Consider the following 21431-nt stretch of genomic DNA (forward strand, 5'->3'; position numbering starts at 1 on the left):
AATATTTTTCAGAAGTGGTACGTGAAATTGTGATGAGTGTGGATGATGATGAAATCAATAGTTCAAAAGTAATTAGTGACATCTTCAGTGATGTCCTAGTGGAAGGTGAACTAGATGTGGAGAAGAGTCAAGAGGAGATGGATCAAGTAGAAGCAGAAAGCAATGAGGAACAGGAAGATGCACTGAATATCTCGTCAATGTCATTACTTGCTCCATTAGCACAGACAGTTGGTGTGATAAGTTCAGAGGTAAGAAAAGGCCAAATGTAAACAAGCCTGTGACATAAAGAAACCAAGTAGTTTTGGATTCCCTTTTGGTAGATAGGGATTTGGCATTCTGTAGTCAGGGGCATTTTCCAAACCTGACCTCAATTCTCAGCTTAAAACTCTTCAATGTCTTCCTTTTGTCCTTAGATAAAATCCAAGCTCTGTAAGATGGTTTATAAGGCCAAACATTTGGGCTCAAATCCTGACTCTGCCATTTATTGTCTATTTATTGAGCAGGTTATTTAGACTCTCTTTTAAATTTCAAGGTTAATAGTAGTACCTTCAACATAGAGTTGTTGCAGATTTTAAATCTATTAGCATAGTAGGATTTAGTGCCCCTCATATAACTAACATTAAATGAGAGCTAGCTACTATTATTAGCTAACAACCTAAACTGAATAATTGCATCTCTGCTAGGAAATTAATTCAATTAAGAATATTTTTAAAAAGGTACAATGTAGGTTTCAGCTGTCTTGGTATTTTTGTTTATTCATTTGCTTTTCAGGAACTTATTTTAGTTTGCTTGGTTTTATGATAAAGCAATTGACTTTTCAAATGTTTATTTCTTAATAATAATAATGAAGAAAAATTCATTAGCTTAGAGTCAGTGTTAATTGTCCATAATCTCTACTAATACCTGGTGTGCTTCCCTGTAGAGTTTAGTTTCCTCACCTAGATTGGAATTGAAAGACACTAGCGTAAGTGATGAAAAGCCAAAGCCAGGAAAATTCCAGAGAACTCGTGTCCCTCGAGCTGAATCTGGTGATAGCATTGGTTCTGAAGATCGTGACCTTCCTTATAGGTAAGGATATTTTTGGAAGGCATTCACTCACTAAGGGTCATATTTTAGATTCTTGACATAACAAGTTGTGTCACAATTTATAATTATAATGTTCTTAGTAACTCATCTGTATAGAAGTTTGGAATAATTTTTCTTAGCCTCTCTTTTACCAAATGGCATTTTCCATTTTTGTGGAATTCTGCTGATACACTCAATAAAGAATAGATTCAGTATGTGTTGCTGGATTTCTAATTGAGTGTAACTTATTTCCTGAAGCATTGATGCTTATAGATCTCAAAGATTTAAAGAAACAGAACGTCCTTCAATAAAGCAGGTGATTGTTCGAAAGGAAGATGTTTCAAAATTGGAAGAAAAAAAGAATGACTTTCCTTGTCAAGTTAATATTAAACAGAAAATGCAGGTATGTACTTCTGTGGAAAAGAGATTAAAATGTTTCCTACACCAGACTGTGAACTGCTTGTGGAAAAAGCCAGCCTTATTCATCTCTGTTCCTTAAGTGACTCAACAGTGTCTGACTCGTAGGAGCTTAGTAAATCACTTTTTTTTTTTTCCCCCTCTGGCTCTCCATTTTCTTTTATTTTTTTAAAGTAATTTCTGTCCTTTACAATGTGTTGTTACATGTGTGGGCACACTTACACACAACACAAGTGACTTGCAATGGATAGAGAAACAAGGATAACCTACAGTTTGTTTTTTTTGTTTTTTTTACAAAATTCAAAGTAGATTACATTTGTGTGCTTTTCAGTCATTACACAATGTACAGACATGATCCATTTAATGATTTATGCTCCCCAAATGGTTAAACAAGAGGATTTTCTATGAAAGAGTATACATAAAAGCTCTTTAGAAGCAAAGTCCCATTTCCTGGAAAAACCCAGTCTCAGGCATACATTTGTGTTTACATAGAGTCCTTGAGAATACTACAGTAGCAATGCATAAGTTTGTTCTGTAAAAAAGTTCTGAAAGATGATTTTTAAGAAACTTCATAACGCATTGTGCTCGCAGATAAAATTCCTAAATCAAAAGATAATAACATTTAAAATTGCATATTTATGTCACAGATCAGAAGAGGCTATAAAGAAATGTAAATAGTTGTGCTTAGGGGACTCTTTTTTTGGTAAAGTTTTTATAATAATAAATAAAAACTTAAAAAGTCCCAGAGACTGGTACGAAATAAACACAGATATCAAGGATTTTCTATACCTGGCTTAGAGTTTAAAGGAGAAAATAATTTCCACGTGAACAATACAGCATCTAGTAATCTCAGTTTGGGCAAGTCATTACAGTCAGTTAGGCAAAGGGGCTTGGGAGAAAAGATAAAATTTTCCCTCCCTGTTAACAGAAAGCCAGGGTGAACCTACTAGCTAAACAAATGCCTGTCTTCCTTTAGGACTCTTAGACCAAATAGAGAGGTCACCCTATTTGTAGTGGGTTTTAATTTAAAAAATTCCACATGTTTGGCATCAGGATCTCAACCTATTTTGTAGTTTACCAGATGAGACCCTAGGATAAGCATGATCCCTCAGTGCCTTATGCTTTTTTTGAATCTACACACACACACTGTAAAATGCTTATTTTAGAAATACCATGGCAACTGTTGATGGTGCCAGAGGACAAGGTATAATTTACATAATAACACTGATGCTCGTAGCCAAGATATAGACATAATTTTTATTTTTAGGCTGGTCTGTGTGCTCTTTTAAGCCTTTCACTTTGAAGGACACACGACCTTAACAATCAAAGCAAACTAGAAAAAGATGACAAAATAACAAATGTTGTTTTAATTAAAGTCTTTTGTGCAATAAGTATAGATATAAAAAGAATTTCTTCAAATAATTTCGTAGGTGTCACTCAGAGGCATCCTTGCTGTCTGTCACATAATGTACTAGAGTCCTTCAAATAAAATTATAGAGTAATTTAAATTATTTATATATTGGTAATTATTTTAAATCATTCTGTAGTTTATAGCATGTTAATGGAGTGAGATAGATATAAAGGCAGTTCACATTCATGATATTTTGGATAAAATTACTTCAGAAGTTAATTGAAATCCTTGCTCATGTTCTAAGTATACACCTAAAATATAAGCAGCCACTAATTTTTGAGTCATACTTACGTGGAGGTGGAGAGGTACCAGTGATTCCACACGTAGGAAGCATTTGGGCTGCAATGCATACCATACCAGGAAGACAGTTAGTGAACTAGGCCCTGAGGAGACTGTTCTGTTTCCTGGTGAAATGCACAAAAATAAACTTTCTTTTAAATGTTCTTTTATTCTTTTATCCTCTCCTTCCTTTTGTTGTTCTTTTGTGGATGGAAGAAGAGTAGCAGTAACTTCTTCCCTTCCTAAAGCCTTCCTCTGGCTTTGCTTGGAAACTCGGAGATGAAATTTGTCTCCATAGTGACATAGTGACAGGATCGGACATCTCTATGACGAATCACAATATCCACACAGCACTGAGGCTTTACTGCATCTGCAGCATCAACAACAACATACTTATTTGGAATAGTACACAAAACTTTGAACTTTAAGGCAAACTCATAGGGATTATACAGAGTTAACACTTGCTTATGTGTTGACCAATCACTTGCATAAAATATTAGCTCCATGGGAAACACAAAAACAGGAAGATTTCCTTCCACTAACTCTGGTTGTCTTTTTTGTTGATGCATTGGCACTAATCCCCCTTTGCTGCAGCTTCTGTTTTTACAGTCTCATCTATTCTGAACTTTTCTTATGTTCATTTAAAAACTCCAAAGCAATTTGGAAATCTCAAGAACATCGGCTCCTTAGGAAGCAGCTGTGACTGCTTCTCCAGTCCCTTGTCAGTAAATCACTTTTAAACTCACTTGAATTTCAGAAAGCTCCTTTTTATTGGACAAGTTGGAAGCTTATTTGTTGCTGAAATATTGATTTTTAAACATGTTTGTCATAAATATTCTTAAAATATAACTATTAATTGGGTAATGGTAAAGTCTCAAATTTATTTTGCTCTTAGAGGTTCTTTTATGCTGCTAAGGAAAGCTTTTAAAGAAATGCAACTTATGTGTAATTGAAAATTAATCTGATCATTCTAAATCTCTCCTTTGTTGGATATAGCCCCAAATATAATTTTGGAAGTAGGAATTGGAAGTCTTTTCTTAAGAAGGAATGTTTATAATTTAAGTCTAATCTTTATAGCATGTTAAGTGGTTTTGGTGCATTGTCTCAAAATCTGAGCAATGAAACTAATGTTTGCACTTTATTCTTGAAAGTTTGGAAATTATCCGTTCAGATTAGTTAGAATTAAAGTTTAAATAAAGTGAAAAATGGTGTTTAAAAATGTGGATTTTTTCCCTCTCTGTCACTGGTTTCTCCAGGAACTCAATAACGAAATCAATTTGCAGCAGACGGTGATTTATCAAGCTAGCCAGGCTCTTAACTGCTGTGTTGATGGAGAGCATGGGAAAGGGTCGCTCGAAGAAGCTGAAGCAGAAAGACTTCTTCTAATTGCAAGTACGTGTGATGCACCCGAAGCAATTTCAACAAAATTTCAAACTATGGAAAACTCATTTTGTCCAGTTTATTCAGAAATCTTTAATTTTAGAGAATGGGCTTTCTCTGATAAATCTATTTCAGTTGATCTGTCTTTTGTTTCTTGTATTTAAAAGTTTATGAGAGGCACCTAGAGGGCAACCATAACTGAGGAGAGCTCCGAGGTTCCCAGAGAGTTGATAGAAAGCATAAAGGATGTTATTGGCAGAAAGATAAAAATTGCAGTGAAGAAGAAAGTAAAATTGGAAGTCAAGGGAGACAAAGTTGAAAACAAAGTGCTGAGTCAGATACTAAGAGCTGGGAGCTTGGAACTCAGGAGACTTATCGGTGGCCTGCTCTCAGATAAGAATGCACAGGTGCTGACATCATGCTGAGCCTTCCTTGTAACTGCACGAATCCCCACCAAACTCGAGTTAACCTTCAGCTACTTGGAGATTCAAGGCGTCATCTGCAGCAAGCCAGCTCTGTTTTTGGAACTGTAAAAAGTGAGTGTGAGAAACTAAGATGGCGGCTAGGTGAGACAGGGCAGAAAAACACCTCCGTGAAAAACACTAGATAAAAACCAGAAAGTGACCCAGAATACTGGTTACAGCAATGTGCCAGCTGGACGATGTCTGCTAGTTCCACAGGGGCCATATACTTGGTGAAACCGGGAGTCTGCATTCGGAAACGAGTGAGTAAGCTGGCTGGAAGACCCGCAGCTGCGCGGTGGTCTGGGGAAGCCAGGGCTTGGCGTTTGGAGACCAACTGGCTCTTTTAAAAAAAAAAAAAAGAAAGAAAGAAAGAAAGGGAAAAACCCAGGAGTGGCTGCAGTTGCGGTAGTGGGAACCATGCAGTAAAACACAGCAAGAGGGGGATGGGCCAGCCTCTCGGTGTCTTGCCTGGAAGATAGCCCACTGCAGATACCCTCGGGGCCGGGGGAATGGAGGGGAGAGCCGGAAGCAGAAAGAAACCTTGTGGCTAGTAGCTGGCTCCCCGAAGGGCTGGATAAACTCCTGCCCGGGGCCGTTCCCACAGCCCAGAGCCCCGCCAGCTGTCCCGGAGCTGGGAAGGAAGAGGGGGGGTGTGGAGACGCCCCGTTTGGCCATCTTTGCATCAGGCTGAAAGAGCCCTGTCATGGCCCAGTGGCCCGGGGCTTCCTTTGAGGGATGGTGCACACTGGTGATGTAGCACAGCCTTCCCTCGGCGGGGGTCTTGGAGGATCGTGGCTGGGCGGGGGTACCCACTCGGAGAACCCAGAGACACTACACCAAGTCCGGTGGTTTGTGGGACAGTGAGAGAGAGGGGCTGGGGCTGAAATGAAATGAAGGCTTAGACTCCTGTGGTGGCCTTGAATCTCCGGGAACCTGGGGGATTTGAATATTAAAGCTGTCCTTCCTCCCTGGCCACCCGTACACACGCCCCACATTCAGGGTGGACAGCTCCAGCAACACACCCAGACTGAGTTCTCCAACTGAACCCCACAAGAATCATTTCCCCACGCACCATGGGGACAAGGTGGAGAACCGACTTGAGGGGTATAAGTGACTCACAGATGCCGTCTGCTGGTTAGTTAGAGAAAGTGTATGCCACCAAACTGTGTTTCTGAAAAATTAGATAGGTATTTTTTTTTACAACTTGAAAGAACCCTATCAAGCAAAGCAAATGCCAAGAGGCCAGAAACAACAGAGAATCTTAATGCATATGATAAAACCAGACGATATGGAGAATCCAACTCCAAACACACAAATCAAGATATCAGAAGAGACACAGTACCTCGCACAATTAATCGAAGAACTACAATCGAGGAACGAAAACATGGCAAAGGATTTAAAGGACATCAAGAAGACCATGGCCCAGGATATAAGCGACATAAAGAAGACCCTAGAAGAGCATAAAGAAGACATTGCAAGAGTAAATAAAAAAATAGAAGGTCTTATGGAAATAAAAGAAACTGTTGGCCAAATTAAAAAGACTCTGGATAGTCACAATACAAGACTAGAGGAAGCTGAACAACATCTCAGTGTCCTAGAAGTCCACAGAACAGAAAATGAAAGAACAAAAGAAAGAATGGAGAAAAAAATCTAAATGGATCTCAGGGATACAATAGATAAAATAAAACGTCCAAACTTAAGACTCGTTGGTGTCCCAGAAGGGGAAGAGAAGGGTAAAGGTCTAGAAAGAGTATTCAAAGAAATTGCCAGGGAAAACTTCCCCAACCTTCTACACAATATAAATACACAAAGCATATATGCCCAGCGAACTCCAAATAGAATAAATCCAAATAAACCCACTCCGAGACATATTCTGATCAGACTTTCAAATACTGAAGAGAAGGAGCAAGTTCTGAAAGCAGCAAGAGAAAAGCAATTCACCACACACAAAGGAAACAACATAAGACTAAGTTGTGACTACTCAGCGGCCACCATGGAGGCGAGGAGACAGTGGCATAACATATTTAAAATTCTGAGCGAGAAAAATTTCCAACCAAGAATACTTTATCCAGCAAAACTCTCCTTCAAATTTGTGGGAGAGCTTAAATTTTTCACAGACAAACAAATGCTGAGAGACTTTGCCAATAGAAGACCTACCCTACTTCAGATACTAAAGGGAGCCCTACCAACAGAGAAACAACAGAAAGGAGAAAGAGATATAGAGAATTTTAACAGACATGTGTAGTATCTTACATCCCAAATCACCAGGACACTAATTTTTCTCTAGCGATCACGGATCTTTCTCCAGAAGGGACCATAAGCTGGGACATAAAACAAGTCTCAAGAAATTAAAAAAAAAAAAAAAAATTGAATATATTCAAAGCACATTCTCCAACCACAATAGAATACAAATAGAAGTCAATAATTTTTGAACTGTAACTCCACTATTTACTTCCTACATGATATAAAATACACAAACTCTAATGACAAATCAGTGGTTTTGAACTCAATGTAAAATATGTAATTTTAGACAACTATATAAAGGTGGGGGAATGAAGGAGTATAGGTACATAGTTCATGTGTCCTATTGAAGTGAAGGTGGTATCAAAGAAAAACAAGATTGATACGGATTTGAGATTAATTTTAAGCCCCACAGTAAACACAAAGAAATTATCAGAGAATATAACCATAGAGATGAAATGTAGAGTTTGGGTTAAGAGAAATGGGGGAAGGGGCAATGGGGAGTTAAAAAATGAGTGTAGGGTTACTGTTTGAGGTGAAGGGAAATTTCTACTAATGGATGGTGGGAAAGAGCATTACAACTTTCTAAATGTGATTAATCCCACTAACGGAATGCTAGGGAGGGGGTGGAATGGGAAGATTTAGGCTGTATATATGTTTCCACAACTGAAAAAAAAAAAAGTCTAAATAGATGACAATTGAATGCCAAGGATGAACTTGGATGGGATTGGAGGATAGGGGACAGGTGGCTCAAACGGACACAGTTGAGACAAAAGGAAAAGGAAATATAGAATGTAAGCTTTGTATCGTTGTTGAATCTCTTGTACTTCTTAGCTGTGCTTAATGAGATTGCATAAAAGAATGTTCCTGTTCATGGGAAGTGTATATGTGAATTATAGTGTATGTTCAAGGATGTGTGCAGCTAGCTCTCATATGTTCAGAAGACAGAGCAATAGATGATGGATTATAGGGAGGGAGGGAAAGAAATAGTGATGTGACAGCATGTTAAAGTTGGTGGATTGAGCTATCTTGGGAGGGGGTTCAAGGTATGATGGAATTCTGTGTATTGTTTTTGCAACTGTTCCTGTAACTTTGAATTTATTTCAAAATTAAAAAAAAGTTTATGAGAACTGTATATGTAAAATAAAATGTAGTTTGCATGAAAAATGAAAGAAACTGGAATGTATTTGAAGAAATTTAGTTGTGGAGAGTCCCCTAAGAATGAATATACAGTATTATTTATATATACTTACATATGTATTTTTCATTTTATATATAAATACACATGTGCATACATAGACATATATGTGTGTACATATGTGCATATATATGTTTTTAAAAAGTATTTGAATTTTGTTGTGTATCTGTATGGTGGTGATGGCAGGAGATATTGGAGTGGAGAGATTATATCTCAAAAGAAAACTGATAGAAGTTGAAGTATTAAATTATAAGAACTTGGTAAACAAATGAGCTACCAACCATCTGTATAAAGAAAGACTTAGTGATTTTGTCTTTGGTCTTACGTACAGTTGTTGCAATGGCGCTTTTGCTTGAATTGGTTCTCATTTAATTAAGTAGTTGCAATTTTAACATTTGGAGTATTGTTTACTTTTACTCAGCTGAGAAGCGAACACTTTTGATTGAGGAACTGAATAAACTGAAGAATGAAGGGCCTCAGAGGAAGAATAACACTGGTCCCAAATCCCAAAGTGAATTTGTCCCATCCAAAGGATCAGTTACTTTGTCAGAAATTCGCTTACCACTGAAAGCAGATTTTGTCTGCAGTACAGCTCAGAAACCAGGTATGATGATTTTTATTCACATTATGTATAGATCCTATGTTAAATTCTGAACCTCACCTAGAATGGCATTGTATAAGACAGGAACAACTAGAGTATGCATCAAGATATGTGTATAAAAATAACCAGGGGATCGCCTTCGATGCCACTGTCTGCTGGCCATAGCCTCACCTGCCCACCTGTGCCCCCACCTCGGGCGCTGAGTTCACCTCATGTCCCCCCCACGGTCATGTCCGAGTCCCGAAGCAGCCCTGAGTACGCCTCCTTCTTCACCATCATGGGTGCCTCGGCCACCATGGTCTTCAGTGCCCTGGGTGCCGCCTATGACACGGCCAAGAGCAGCACCAGCATCGTGGCCATGCCTGTTATGCGGCTGGAGCTGATCATGGAGTCCATTATCCCCGTGGTCAAGGCTGGCATTGCCATCTGCGGCCTGGTGGTGGCTGTTGTTGTTGCCAACTCGCTGATGGAGGACATCCCTCTCTTCAGGAGCTTCCTGCAGCTGGGCCCCGGTCTGAGCATGGGCGTGAACGGCTTGGCGGCAGGCTTTGCCATTGGCATCGTGGGGGACTCTGGAGTGCAGGGCACTGCCCAGCAGCCCCAGCTCTTCGTGGGCATGATCCTCATCCTCATCTTTGCCGAGGTGCTGGGCCTCTGCGGCCTCATCGTTGCCCTCATCCTCTCCACCAAGTAGCTCCGCCCCAGCCCACCGGCCGAGAATCCAATGTAAAGACTGACTTGCATGCCCGGGTCAGCCAACCGCCCAGTAGCTGGTCTTGTACTCATGCCGTGTCTTAGTGCCCATGGTCTGTCATTCCCAGCCTTGCCCCTGCCTGCCCCAGGCATGGCCATCAGGCCCAGTCATCCCTCCAGAGCCTGGCCAGCGACATGCAGGCCCCTGGCCACCCCCATCTCCCCGAGTGCTCTGTGCATACGGATGAATTAGAGCTGTCACTTTTCTCTTCACTGGATGTTTGTTTATAAAAGATTTGACCTTTTCATGCGTGGTGGAGCTGCCCTTGTCTCCCACCCATGTAGTAACCTTAGGTAGAGTGTGTTTGCCATGTGACACTCCCTTGGATATAGCGGCGCTGCCCTCCTGCTCTGGATGCCCAGGCCTGCACGGGAGCTGTGTCCAATAAAGTCCTTGGATGTGGGGAAAAATATAATAACAACCAGGGTACTGTATCATATTTTGGATTACTGATCCACACAAAAATGGGCACGGCTCTAAGGGTAAGGCCAGTTAAAAATAATTTTGAATGTAATATTTTCCTGTGATCAGTTATTCTAGTAGAGCAGACCATTTGGCTTTCATTATTGGATTTTACTGTGAAATGTACTGGGGTATCTAAAAGCCCCTTATTTATTCTATTCCACTTAAAATTCATCCCATTATAGAAATACATTCTATAAATCCTGAAATATTGTGGGACTGAGAAGCAGGGTGATGAAGATACTTCTATGGAATTTTTTTTCCTTTGCCCCTCTAGATCAAGTAATTATAGTAAACTTTTTTTCCTAAGTAATGTATTCTATTAAAAATCATAGGTAAGCAAAGTGAGTAAAGGAGAAATATGGCACCAGCATCTGGAAAACAGGGCAGGATAATTTTAGCAAGTTTGACAGAATTTGTTTTATTAAATGTCAGTTTTTTTTAAGGTCCTTTTAAATTTATTTGCATTCAAACATTCCCTTTGAGGGAAAGGTACTGTAGGAATTAGGTAACATAGGTTCTGATTAATGCTGTTGTCTGATTTGGGAAGGGTGCAGGCAGAAATCTGTTGACAGTTTACTATGTACCTTGAGATATGTGGTTATTTAATGACAAATAGTAAAGAAATAGTTTGTGTTTTTATTAGAATTTATCTCTAAGTAGCTTTCACAGAAACACAGAATTTTAATCCCAATTTTGAAATGACATAGCATAATTTGCCCTTTTGCATTATATCCTGTTTAAAGAATTTTGGGCCAATAGATAAAATTCAAAGTTGACATAAACTGAAGGATGTAGAGTGAAATAATGTTAAGTGGCAGACTCTTATTTCAACTCGTAATAGGGAGAGACCTTGATGATGTTTATTCCAGGAATATGGCTGTTTGCTTCTATCCTATTTAGGTTTTTTGCATCTGGAAAGTTGATTTTGGTAATTTTGAACATCAATTTTATATTAATTAGTTGCAGTATTACTTTATTCCTTTGGTCTTCCAGGATGCTGATTAGCTAAAACTGATTTTGCTTGTGCTAATTATATAATGTGATTACTTCTTGCAGATGCAGCAAATTACTACTACTTAATTATACTAAAAGCAAGAGCTGAAAATATGGTGGCCACACCATTAGCGAGTACTTCAGACTCTCTTAATGGTGATGCTCTGACATTCACTACTACATTTACTCTGTAAGTGAATTAGGCCTTTGATGATTAAAACATATTTTTCTTTTAGTAGAGTTAATACAGTCTGAGCATGCAGGTGACATTTATAACCTTTAAAATGCATTATGTTTGTCCTTTTTATATGGACAGATAACCCACTTTCAGTTTCTTGGTGCAACAATTTTATGTCTCTGCTCTTTCCCTCCATTGTGTAGCTCTATAGGTATTTAGTGTTTTGAAGTTATATTTTATTTAATATTTTGAAGTTATATGTAATATTAACTATTATAATTAATTGTACTATTAATTGAAATATATTTAATCTGGACCATGAATTTCGTCCTATATGCTTTAAATCTCATAATGTACTCAATCTTCAATCTTCATGAAAAGACATTTATATTTAGTATCGCAGATTTATTTGGAAATTACAGAATTAAAATACAGTTGAAAAAAATTACTTTTATTTCTGATGATCTTGAGTTGTAAAATACTGAGGTAACTATTTCTGACTTGTATAATAGGAAAATATACTGTTCTTATGAATTTTTATATTCCTTAGTGGTTTATAACTATTGTCATTAGTTAAAACAATGAGTTTACTTTCAGAGCTATGTAACAGTATTCATGGTATCATTTTTAATGGCATAATTTGAGATTTTTCTTACAGTTTTATTCAATGCTTTATTTTTCTAGGCAAGATGTGTCCAATGACTTTGAAATAAATATTGAAGTTTACAGTTTGGTAAGCAGTTAATGCTCCCTAAATTAACCAGTAGTATATTCTTCTTAAAGATATTCAGATTTTAAAACTAATCATGCTTTTGGTTTGTGTGTAGGTACAAAAGAAAGATACCCTAGGGCCTGATAAAAAGAAAAAAACATACAAGTCCAAGGTAAGAATTAAAAAACCTAGTAAAAAAAAAATTTTGTGGGTGTGGGGTGGGGATTTTATTTTATCGTGGGCAATAGTTTAGAAAAATTATTCTAATCATAAATAACAGATATGGTTATACCAATTTTCTTATGTATAATTTTTAATGAATATCAAGTTTTTAGATTATTTTCATGCTCCCAAATTCTAATTCCTGCATTTAGTAGGTATGGATACTGAAAGTAAACTTATAGTGAGTAATCAGAATCCTAAGTGTAAGTTCTTGATGCAGTTAGGCCTGATAATTCTATTTTCTCTATTCTTACTTGACTACTAACTTTTTTAATCTCTTAAAACTTCCCTCAAGGTTCTTCTCTGAATTTTAAGTCCTCTAAACTAGTACGTAGAAATGAGGTGGTCACTGTGCAGTCATAGGAAGTAAAACCTCTAGCTTGGTTTCTAACCTTCCCAGTCTTTGCTCTTATCCTTATTCTAAGTAATTAAAACATTTTTTTTCTAGTGTTAACAAAAAAGTAATAAGCTATAAGGGTAAAGCTTTAATATGTATTCATATTTAGGAATTATTTTATATGTGGAAGTATCTCAAGGTTGGTTTTAAGATCTGAATTATGTTTAATAGAAAACATACTGAGCTGTTTTACTTTCCAGGCTATTACTCCAAAGCGACTCCTGACGTCTATAACCACAGTAAGTAGAACTTTAAAAAAATTGAACTTCCTTGAGAAGTCTTCACTTCGTATGTATGATTGTAAACTGGTTACATTAGCATTCTGGAAAGCTTTAAAATATACTCATGGATGGAGTATGGGATGTGTGTGTGTGTGTGTGTGTGTGTGTGTGTGTGTGTAAATCCTGATACTTAAGTAGGAAAATGTTTTCTAAAATGTCTTTGTAGTTTAAAAAGTTTCGTATCTAATATTTGATCTTTGCATCAGATAAAGCAAATAACCTGTTTTTTCTTCACACCTTTTTCAGAAAAGCAATCTTCATTCTTCAGGTGAGTGATCTGGAGCTATTTGAAACTCCAGAATGAGGAAAATAACTAAATAATTGCATACTTATATATAGACGTCATCTTGACTTATTAGTGTTTACCTTAGTCTCCATTGGAGTAATATTTTCTATATGTGTTTTTTAGTAACACATAAGATTACTGGCCAGGGGAACATGCTGTCTCCTTGCTCCTTTGTCAGACAACACCCTAGGCCGTCAGTCGCGTTATTCGGGCTCTAGCAGGCAGTGCATGTCTGATACCTAGTCACTTGAAACTTGCATTAGGTAGCATTACTCTTAACTTCTATTTTTTTGCAGATATATTTTGTGCTATCCATATTGTGTGGAGTTTACTTCTTCTACCTTCTCAGATCATGGCTGGCATTGTATCAATCCAGAAAAGCATCTTTCTATTTTACTGGGAACTGGGGTGCCAATAAAACAGGAAAGACCTTCTCTAGAAGGGCTTTAGGCCTAAGTTTTTCAAAGAGGTTGCAATAGAGCTGATTTCACTCACCTTCCTTTGAGCTCTTGTTCTCTTCTCCGTTAAACAAGACAGTAACTAAGCAGAACTATGTGGAGATAGTCTCTGCTGCTGATTCTGTCACCCTAGCCTATAAATAGCAAGGACATCTTTTCCATATCTATTATAGGAAAATTTCTTTAAATGCACACATTTTTAGCTTCTGTGTTTTTAAAAAAGCACATCTGTCCCAGATGTTAAGGAGTGCTGGTGCTTCAGTTAAGTTAAATATAAAACACTTTACAGTTTCTTTCATTAGCAAACATGTTGATGCTTTCTTTTATTTCTCCTCCATATTTAAACATGGAGGAAAATGAGGCAATTTTCTCTGTGGCAACTTAATTTCTTTCTGCTAGGCCAGGGGGAAGGAATTATTTATTCTTACAAAAGTCACTCTGAACTAAATTTCATTTCCTTTCTCCTTGCAGTTATGGCCAGTCCAGGTGGACTCAGTGCTGTGCGCACCAGCAACTTTGTCCTCGTTGGATCTCACACACTGTCATTATCTTCCGTGGGAAACACCAAGTTTGCTCTTGACAAGGTAATCTAACTTTATTCATAAGGTTGTGTGTGTGTGTGTTTAATTTTAGAAAAACTAAGTCAACAACATGCCACAGTGCTTTGAAGTATTTGCAATTATTAGCTGAAAATGCATGTTCTTAGAATTGTCCATTTTAACTGCTCATGAGTGTACCTAAATGGTATGTTTTTTGATGTTGAAAGCCTTTCTCCCTTGTATCTTAATAGTTAAATCTTCAGGATAGTGAATGCTGGCTTATTCTTCAAGTGTCACTTCCAACTATAGAAGTTATTATTTCTTGTGTTTAGATACTAAATTTACAGCTTTAAAACATAATGTTTTGTCCTTGAAGTGATATTTTGAAATGAGCAATATTTTATGGATTTAGTTTTGGCAAGATAGAGAAAAGAGGTAACATAACTACTCCCGTACTCCCCTCCCCAAATTAAAAGCTTCAAAATTCAGCTTTTTTGATATCAATATTGAGTGCTTTTTCACCAAAATGTGATCTATAGCTAAACTTTTAGTTAACCAGACCATTTTGAGGAGTAATAGAACTGGAAGTCCTCTATTCTTTGGGTTGACTGTTGCTGTATATAATACAGTGGTATTTTAAAAATTGCAAGAGATTTCCATAGAGACTGTAAAGGTGAAGAAGTATAGAAATCAGGAGGCTATTTTCTCATATTTGCTTACTCTAGAAATTTACTCTTTAAGTTTGTTTGACGTTACTTCATTTCTCTAGGGTCTTGTTTTTCCAGTGTAGAATATTAGATTAAATTAAAGCAATCTAACTTCAAAATTCTATGAAATACTTTTCTTTTAGTTGATGGACAAATAGCGGACTATATTTGAAATATTGAAATTTATAAAATGTGTGTTAACATGTTAATTTTAAATTCCATGTAGTTTTTCTTTTTTAGTAATTCAACTGGTTTAACAAATAGAGTGACCCTGGGTCTTTTTTCTCTTTGTCTTTTGTTATTTTGTTTGTTTTAGATAAATTATGATGTAAAAGAGCGAGAGCTACTGAGCTATTTGTTCCAGGAAAAGGTTGCCGTATTTTATTTGCTTGAAACTAATGAGCTTAAAAATAAATCCTTAATTTTTGGTTTGTTTCACTAACCACTCTCATATCTTCTTGGTTATTTTAAATAATTATATTCTGTACATTATTCTTTCTTTAGACTCTTGGAGATGGGTGTCTTTAAAAGTTCTCTATTTTTTTCATGCATGTTTGGTATTTGGATTTTTCTCCTATATTCTTTCTTCCCTGTTATGATTCTTAAAGATTCTATAGTGTCATCAATATTTATTTTCTGGATACTAGAATAACAAATTAGTAACTGTGTTTAAAACTAAAAATTACTCAATATTTTTTACCTCCCATATACTGAAAGAGCAATCAGTGATATTTTAAAATAAAAGTAGAAAATTCTTATGGTCTCAATTGACTAATAGGTATAGATGGTACATTGCTCATTAATTTTGAAATTAAAATGCAGTTAACACTAAAGTATACAAAGTATAAATCTTATATTTTAGAAGATGTTTTTTAGAATTTTTAATTCCTTGTGAAGATCAATTACAAGCATTCTGTGGGTATAAAGAAAAGCTAATTAACAAAATGATGGGAGAAGGTATTTTCTAATTTTATTCTAAAAAAGATAAACATAAGAACTGGGGTTCCATGAACTGTTTTCCTTACCCGTTTTGTCACATAACTAATTTCTCTATAAGTAAAAGATTTCATTAATCTTTCAGATGAAAGAGATTTTGATGATGTGTCTTAAATATGAACTATTTTCACTTCTGAAAACTTTTTTGGCTACCATTTTAATTCAAAATGTCACACTTACAAATTAAAATTAACATATGATCTTTCCGTTCTAATAATTCCTTTGAAATTATAATTTAAATAGCCAACTAACTGAGTTCAAAATTGAATCACTCAATTTAATTGATTGTGTTTTGTCTAATACTCTACAGGACCTTTCTGAATCAATTGTAATACAATTTGAATGTAAAATTTGCTCCAAATGTGCTTTTGTGAGTGGCAGGGGAAACAGATAATTGTTCTAATAGCTTGTAGTTGATGTCAAAGAATATTTAAAAGTTAAGTTTAGACGTTCTTTAAGTTGGTGGGAAAAATTTTACGACCTTCTGTACTCATATAACAATCCTACTTAATTGAGAGAGTAGACAAATTTTCTATGTCCTACCAGATACCATCGGTACAAGGGAATGTTTTCTTATTTCACTAGTGCCTGTTGACTGATAATACTGCAGACACAGGGTTATCTCTGAGATCCCCTTCAGAGTGGAATTTTCTGTTGAAGATTACTCAGTCTGTTTGTTCTTCAGATTTAGGACACCACTATCAGCAACCTGCCATCTTATTTGAGGTTATGGACATCTGACATGAAGCTGGGCATCCTGGAATTTAATTATCAATCTCCTGAGTCACAGACTCTCAAACCCTTTCTTTGAATAGGGTATCTATCCAAAAACAGTCATAGGTTTTGTTATGCTTTTATCCATAAAGGGGAGAAGGCCATCCCAAAGCTCATGTTCTTACTTAACAAAGAAACCACATAAGTATTTGTACCTCCCAGGAAATAGAGATATCAATTTAAATATTATCAGGGCAAACAATTATGAAGTAAAACAACCAATGAGAATTACAAAACTTTGGGGTTATAGGTAGAGTGATTAGGTGTTTTGGCATGCCCAGTGCTACCCTGGTTTATCCCTATTGGTCTGGTGTAATTATTAACTACATGGTCACCCTGGTTAGAAGTTATATTATCAGACACAAGTCTTCACCCTCTGCAGGAAGTAGTAAGATTGACCCTTTTGTGAATATTCTCAATTCAATTTTTTATCAAGACTAGTTTCTAACCAAGAATATTGTCTACTTTTCCACAGTTGTAGAGTGAGAAGGAACATTTTTTTTCCCTTATCTTTGTAAGATTCTTTTTACTGAGCATTCTAGTAAATGCAATGGAATTCTGTTAGTTATCTTTGAAAGTAAAGAGACTGAGGAGCTTAAAATGGACATTATATGAAAAAGAAAGAGGCAAGGGAATTTTTAACAAATAGGATAATGAAGGATATCTTTTGATTCTATATTGTGGATGCCTTTTAAATTCAGAAAGTTTAAGATTTGTCTCATGGAATTAGTCTATTGCAATATATTCTTTTGTCCTAGAATTCCCCTTTAAGTTATCTTTATTGTGTTGGAAGACTTTACAGTAACTAGTACTCATATAGTAAAAATTACTAACCTGATATAGTACTGATTACTAGTACTGATATGGTAAAAATTACTAACCTGATATAGTAAAAATTTCCAAATTTAGACTGAACTAGGATTTTTCCAACTGGGATGTCAGTTTTTCCCCCACCAGGCAGCAAGAATGATAGACAGTAGCATCCTCCTTTCTATGTTGACCCAGAAATCAATTTCACTTTATATGTACATTGCAGTTTTACTCTACTGATGCAACCTCTACCGACAATTTTTTTCTTTTATTTGGAATTGTTAATTCAAATTTGAAATAATTTTAGATTGTCACATATGCTTAAAGAACTTTAATGAATTAAAAGGTACTTTTGGCATGAGAAGTTGTCTTTACTAAGTATTAATATGGTGATATGATTGATTTAAAAAAATGTCTTAAGTGAATATTTTCATACTAGATGGAAAGCATGTTTTTATTTGAAAGGAACTACCACCCAGACTTTCAACTAGTAAAAACAAGCTGTTTCAATTTTTGTTTTTTCAGTTTTTTTTTAATATATTTTAAAGCTATGCTCTCAGATGCATAAACATTTAGGATTATTAGATCTTCCTTTGGAATTGTTCATTTTCTCTCTGGTAATTCTCTTTATTGCAAACTCTTTTTCTGATATTAACAGAGGCATACCAACTTTCTTATGTTTAGTGGTTTTATAGCACATCTTTTTCCATCCTTTCCTTTCAACTCATGTCCATATATATCAAATTTATGCCTTGTAACCACCATATTTTATGGTCATGTTTTTTAATCCTGTCTGATTAAATAATCATTGGATTGTTTAGTCCATTTACATTTAATGTAACAACTAATATGGTTGGAATTTTTAACCATAATGCCCAGGCCAAATATGGCCTGTGGGCTTTTTTTTTTTTTTTTAAATTAACATCTATGTTAGTATAGTACATTTTTCACAGTTAATAAACCAATATTGACACATTGTTACTAACTAAAGTCTGGTAGCCTGTTTTGTAGCTAAAGTACTATTAAAACATGACTATGCCCTTTTGTTTATGTTGTTTTCATGCTACAGTGATGGAGTTGAATGGTTGTGACGGAGACTGTAGGGACTACCAAATCTAAACTATTTATTCTCTGGTCCTTTAGGAGAAAGGTCACCAACCCCTGGTCTACCATCTTGTTCTTTGTTTCCTCTTTGTCCCATCTGTTCTTTGTTCCTTTGTCTTATCTTTCGTGCCTTCTGAATTAATTGGCATATTTTAGTAGTCCTTTTTATCTCCTCTGTTGGCTTTTTAGCTATACCTCCTTGTATTCTTTTTTTAGCATTTGCTAAGGGTTTATTAATATGCATCCTTAACCTATTAAAGTCTGCCTTGAAATACTATTATTTCTGTACTTTGCAACAGTAAGAACCTTGCAAAATATAGTTCCAGTATATACTCAGTTATATTTTACTTCTATCTTTGTTATGAACCCCACAATCCATTGTTACTTTTTCTTTAATCAATTTTTAAAAGAAATATAAAAATATACTTAATTATCTTTTACATTTACCATTTCTGGTGCTCTTCATTTTTTCCTGCAGATGCATACTTCCATGTGGGGTAATACCCTTCTTAGGAAGAACTTCTTTAGTGTTTCTTACGGTCTGCTGACAACAAATTCTCTAGTTTTTGTTCAAATTTGTCTACATGTTGCCTTTGTTTCTAAAGAATAGTTTTACTAGGTGTAGATGATTAGATGTGTTTTCTTTGTATTTGTCCTGCTGGGTTTCACTGAACATTTTGGATATGCAGTTGATGTGTTTCATCAGTTTTGGCAAATTCTCACCCATTATTTTGTCAAATATGTCTTTTGCCCTGTTGTCTCTGCTTTCTGGGACGCCGGTTAAATGCATGTTAGCCTGTCAGCTATTTTCCAATGGGTCTTTGAAACTCGTTTTGATTTTCTTTTAATTCTTTTTTTCTTTGATTTCATTTTGGATCATTTCTGTTGACTAGTTTTAGTTCCCCTGCTTTTTTTTCTGAGGTACCCTACCCAGTCTGATGTTAAGCCCATCCAAGGAATTTTCAATTCAGATTTATTTTAGGTCTAAGATTTCCACCTGGAGCTTTTTTTTAAAGCTTCCATTCCTTTCCTGAAATCCCCATCTTTCCACCCATTTTTGTCCAACTTCTCCTCTAAATTCTTTAACACATTATAAATGTCTTTGTCTTCTAATTCTAATATCTAGATAATCTGTGGACCTGCTATTGACTTTTTTTTTTCTTGATTAAAGTTCACAATTTTATCTATGCATAGCCTGCTAGATATTGTCCAGATAACTTTTTGTTCTCTTGGAGATAGATTATATGTATGTATTTATATATGTGTGTGTATATATATATACATATATAAAGTTGATAAGAATGTCTTCTCACATGTTTAATTTCCTCTCCTTAAATTTTTTTGTTGTTGCAGTAAAGATTACATGCATTGAAAACGAATCTTTTATGGCAGAAAGCAAATCAGTGGTTGCATACGGATAGGATAGAGAGAGGGAAAACTACAGACAGGAGGAAACTTTTAGGAGTGGTGGAAATGTTTGTTATTATGATCATGGTCATGGTTTCATGGGTTATACGTATGTCAATACTCATCAAACTGTAATATGTACAGTTTATTGTACATTCAGTAAAGTTGTAAAAAACGTATTCAGTGAAATATAGAGACCTTTAGTGTAGAATTCAGTGTGTTTTATCAGATGTGTACACCTGTTTAACCAATATCCAACCAAGATATAGCAACATTTCCATCATTCCTTTCTAGTCTCTTCCAACCCCCACTGTCAACCATTGCTCTGATTGCAATCACCATAGGTTAGTTGTGCCTGTTTTTGAACTTCATTTAAATGAAGTCAGAGTATATACTCTTTTGTGTCTAACTTCTTTTGCTCAACTTGATGTTTTTGAGATTCATTCATGTTGTTGTGTATAACACTAGTTCATTGTTTTGTATTATTGAGTAATGTTGCATTGTATGAATATACCATTGGTTTATCCATTCTCCTATTGAGTAATGCATTGCATGAATATACCAGCTGGTATCAACATTTTTCTGTTAAAGGAGAATGAGAAACAAATGTATTCTCTTCTTAGACCTGTGATTTCTTTATCACATTAACTTGGAACTTAGGGTTTTTGTTTATATCAAGGAGCCAGCAGCTTTTCTGGCCACCTGTTCTGCATTCCGGCTTTGGAAAATGTGTTTTCGAGGCATTATGTGCTCTATTTATGTTTTATACATGTTTTATCAAGAAAATCACACTTTGAAACTATTTTGCAAATAATTCACCCTCTTTCTTCACAGGTACCCTTTTTATGTCCTTTGGAAGGTCATATTTATTTAAAAATAAAGTGTCAAGTGAATTCAAGTGTTGAAGAAAAAGGTTTTCTAGTAAGTAAAATTACTTATTCTTTATTTTTTTTGTTTCTGTTTTGTGAAATATAGACTTGGTTTCCCCTAGGGATGAAAGTCTATGTGAGTAATTGATAAATTGACTCAGTAAAGATCTGTTGCACATGCCTACTATATGCTGATCTCTGTGCTGGTGGTGAGAATATAACAGGGCACAGAAAATAGTCCCTCCACTCAGGAGCTTTTAGTTTAGTAGGGAAAAATACAAGTGAACAGGGAAGTACAATCTAGTACTATAAGAGGAGAAAGCATAGGGATGTAACTTCATAGGACACTAAGTCATAAGTGTGGGTGGGGAGGCTTATAGGTGGAGACTGAAAGAAGTTCTCAACTCATAACTAAGTTAGCCG

At 35.8% G+C, this 21431-nt stretch overlaps 2 protein-coding genes across 6 annotated transcripts in view; both read left to right on the plus strand.

The window, feature by feature from the left end:
* ANLN (anillin actin binding protein) overlaps positions 1–21431 on the plus strand; it is an 80238-nt gene that overhangs the window by 40297 nt on the left and 18510 nt on the right. For 3 of the 5 annotated variants that reach the window (XM_037837079.1, XM_037837076.1, XM_037837077.1), the window contains exons 10-21: positions 13–248; positions 923–1068; positions 1324–1468; positions 4429–4564; positions 8877–9059; positions 11332–11458; positions 12131–12179; positions 12274–12330; positions 12978–13016; positions 13305–13326; positions 14274–14386; positions 20974–21060. In XM_037837079.1, coding sequence (XP_037693007.1) covers positions 13–248; positions 923–1068; positions 1324–1468; positions 4429–4564; positions 8877–9059; positions 11332–11458; positions 12131–12179; positions 12274–12330; positions 12978–13016; positions 13305–13326; positions 14274–14386; positions 20974–21060 — 1340 coding nt within the window. Of the gene's footprint in view, positions 1–12; positions 249–922; positions 1069–1323; positions 1469–4428; positions 4565–8876; positions 9060–11331; positions 11459–12130; positions 12180–12273; positions 12331–12977; positions 13017–13304; positions 13327–14273; positions 14387–15364; positions 15529–20973; positions 21061–21431 lie in introns of those variants that run through there. The other 2 variants (XM_037837080.1, XM_037837078.1) reach the window with 2 other exon arrangements.
* LOC119534585 (V-type proton ATPase 16 kDa proteolipid subunit-like) lies at positions 9090–11311 on the plus strand. Its single transcript, XM_037837085.1, has one exon. The coding sequence runs from the start codon at positions 9154–9156 to the stop codon at positions 9748–9750; it is 597 nt and encodes a 198-aa protein (XP_037693013.1). The 5' UTR covers positions 9090–9153; the 3' UTR covers positions 9751–11311.

The sequence above is a fragment of the Choloepus didactylus genome, chromosome 5 (genome assembly GCF_015220235.1).
Source record: "Choloepus didactylus isolate mChoDid1 chromosome 5, mChoDid1.pri, whole genome shotgun sequence".
NCBI classification, from domain to species: Eukaryota; Metazoa; Chordata; class Mammalia; order Pilosa; family Megalonychidae; genus Choloepus; species Choloepus didactylus.

Bases quoted from the DNA above. Each gene is read 5' to 3' on its own strand.
- LOC119534585 (XM_037837085.1), top strand. From the start codon at position 9,154: ATGCATCAAGATATGTGTATAAAAATAACCAGGGGATCGCCTTCGATG.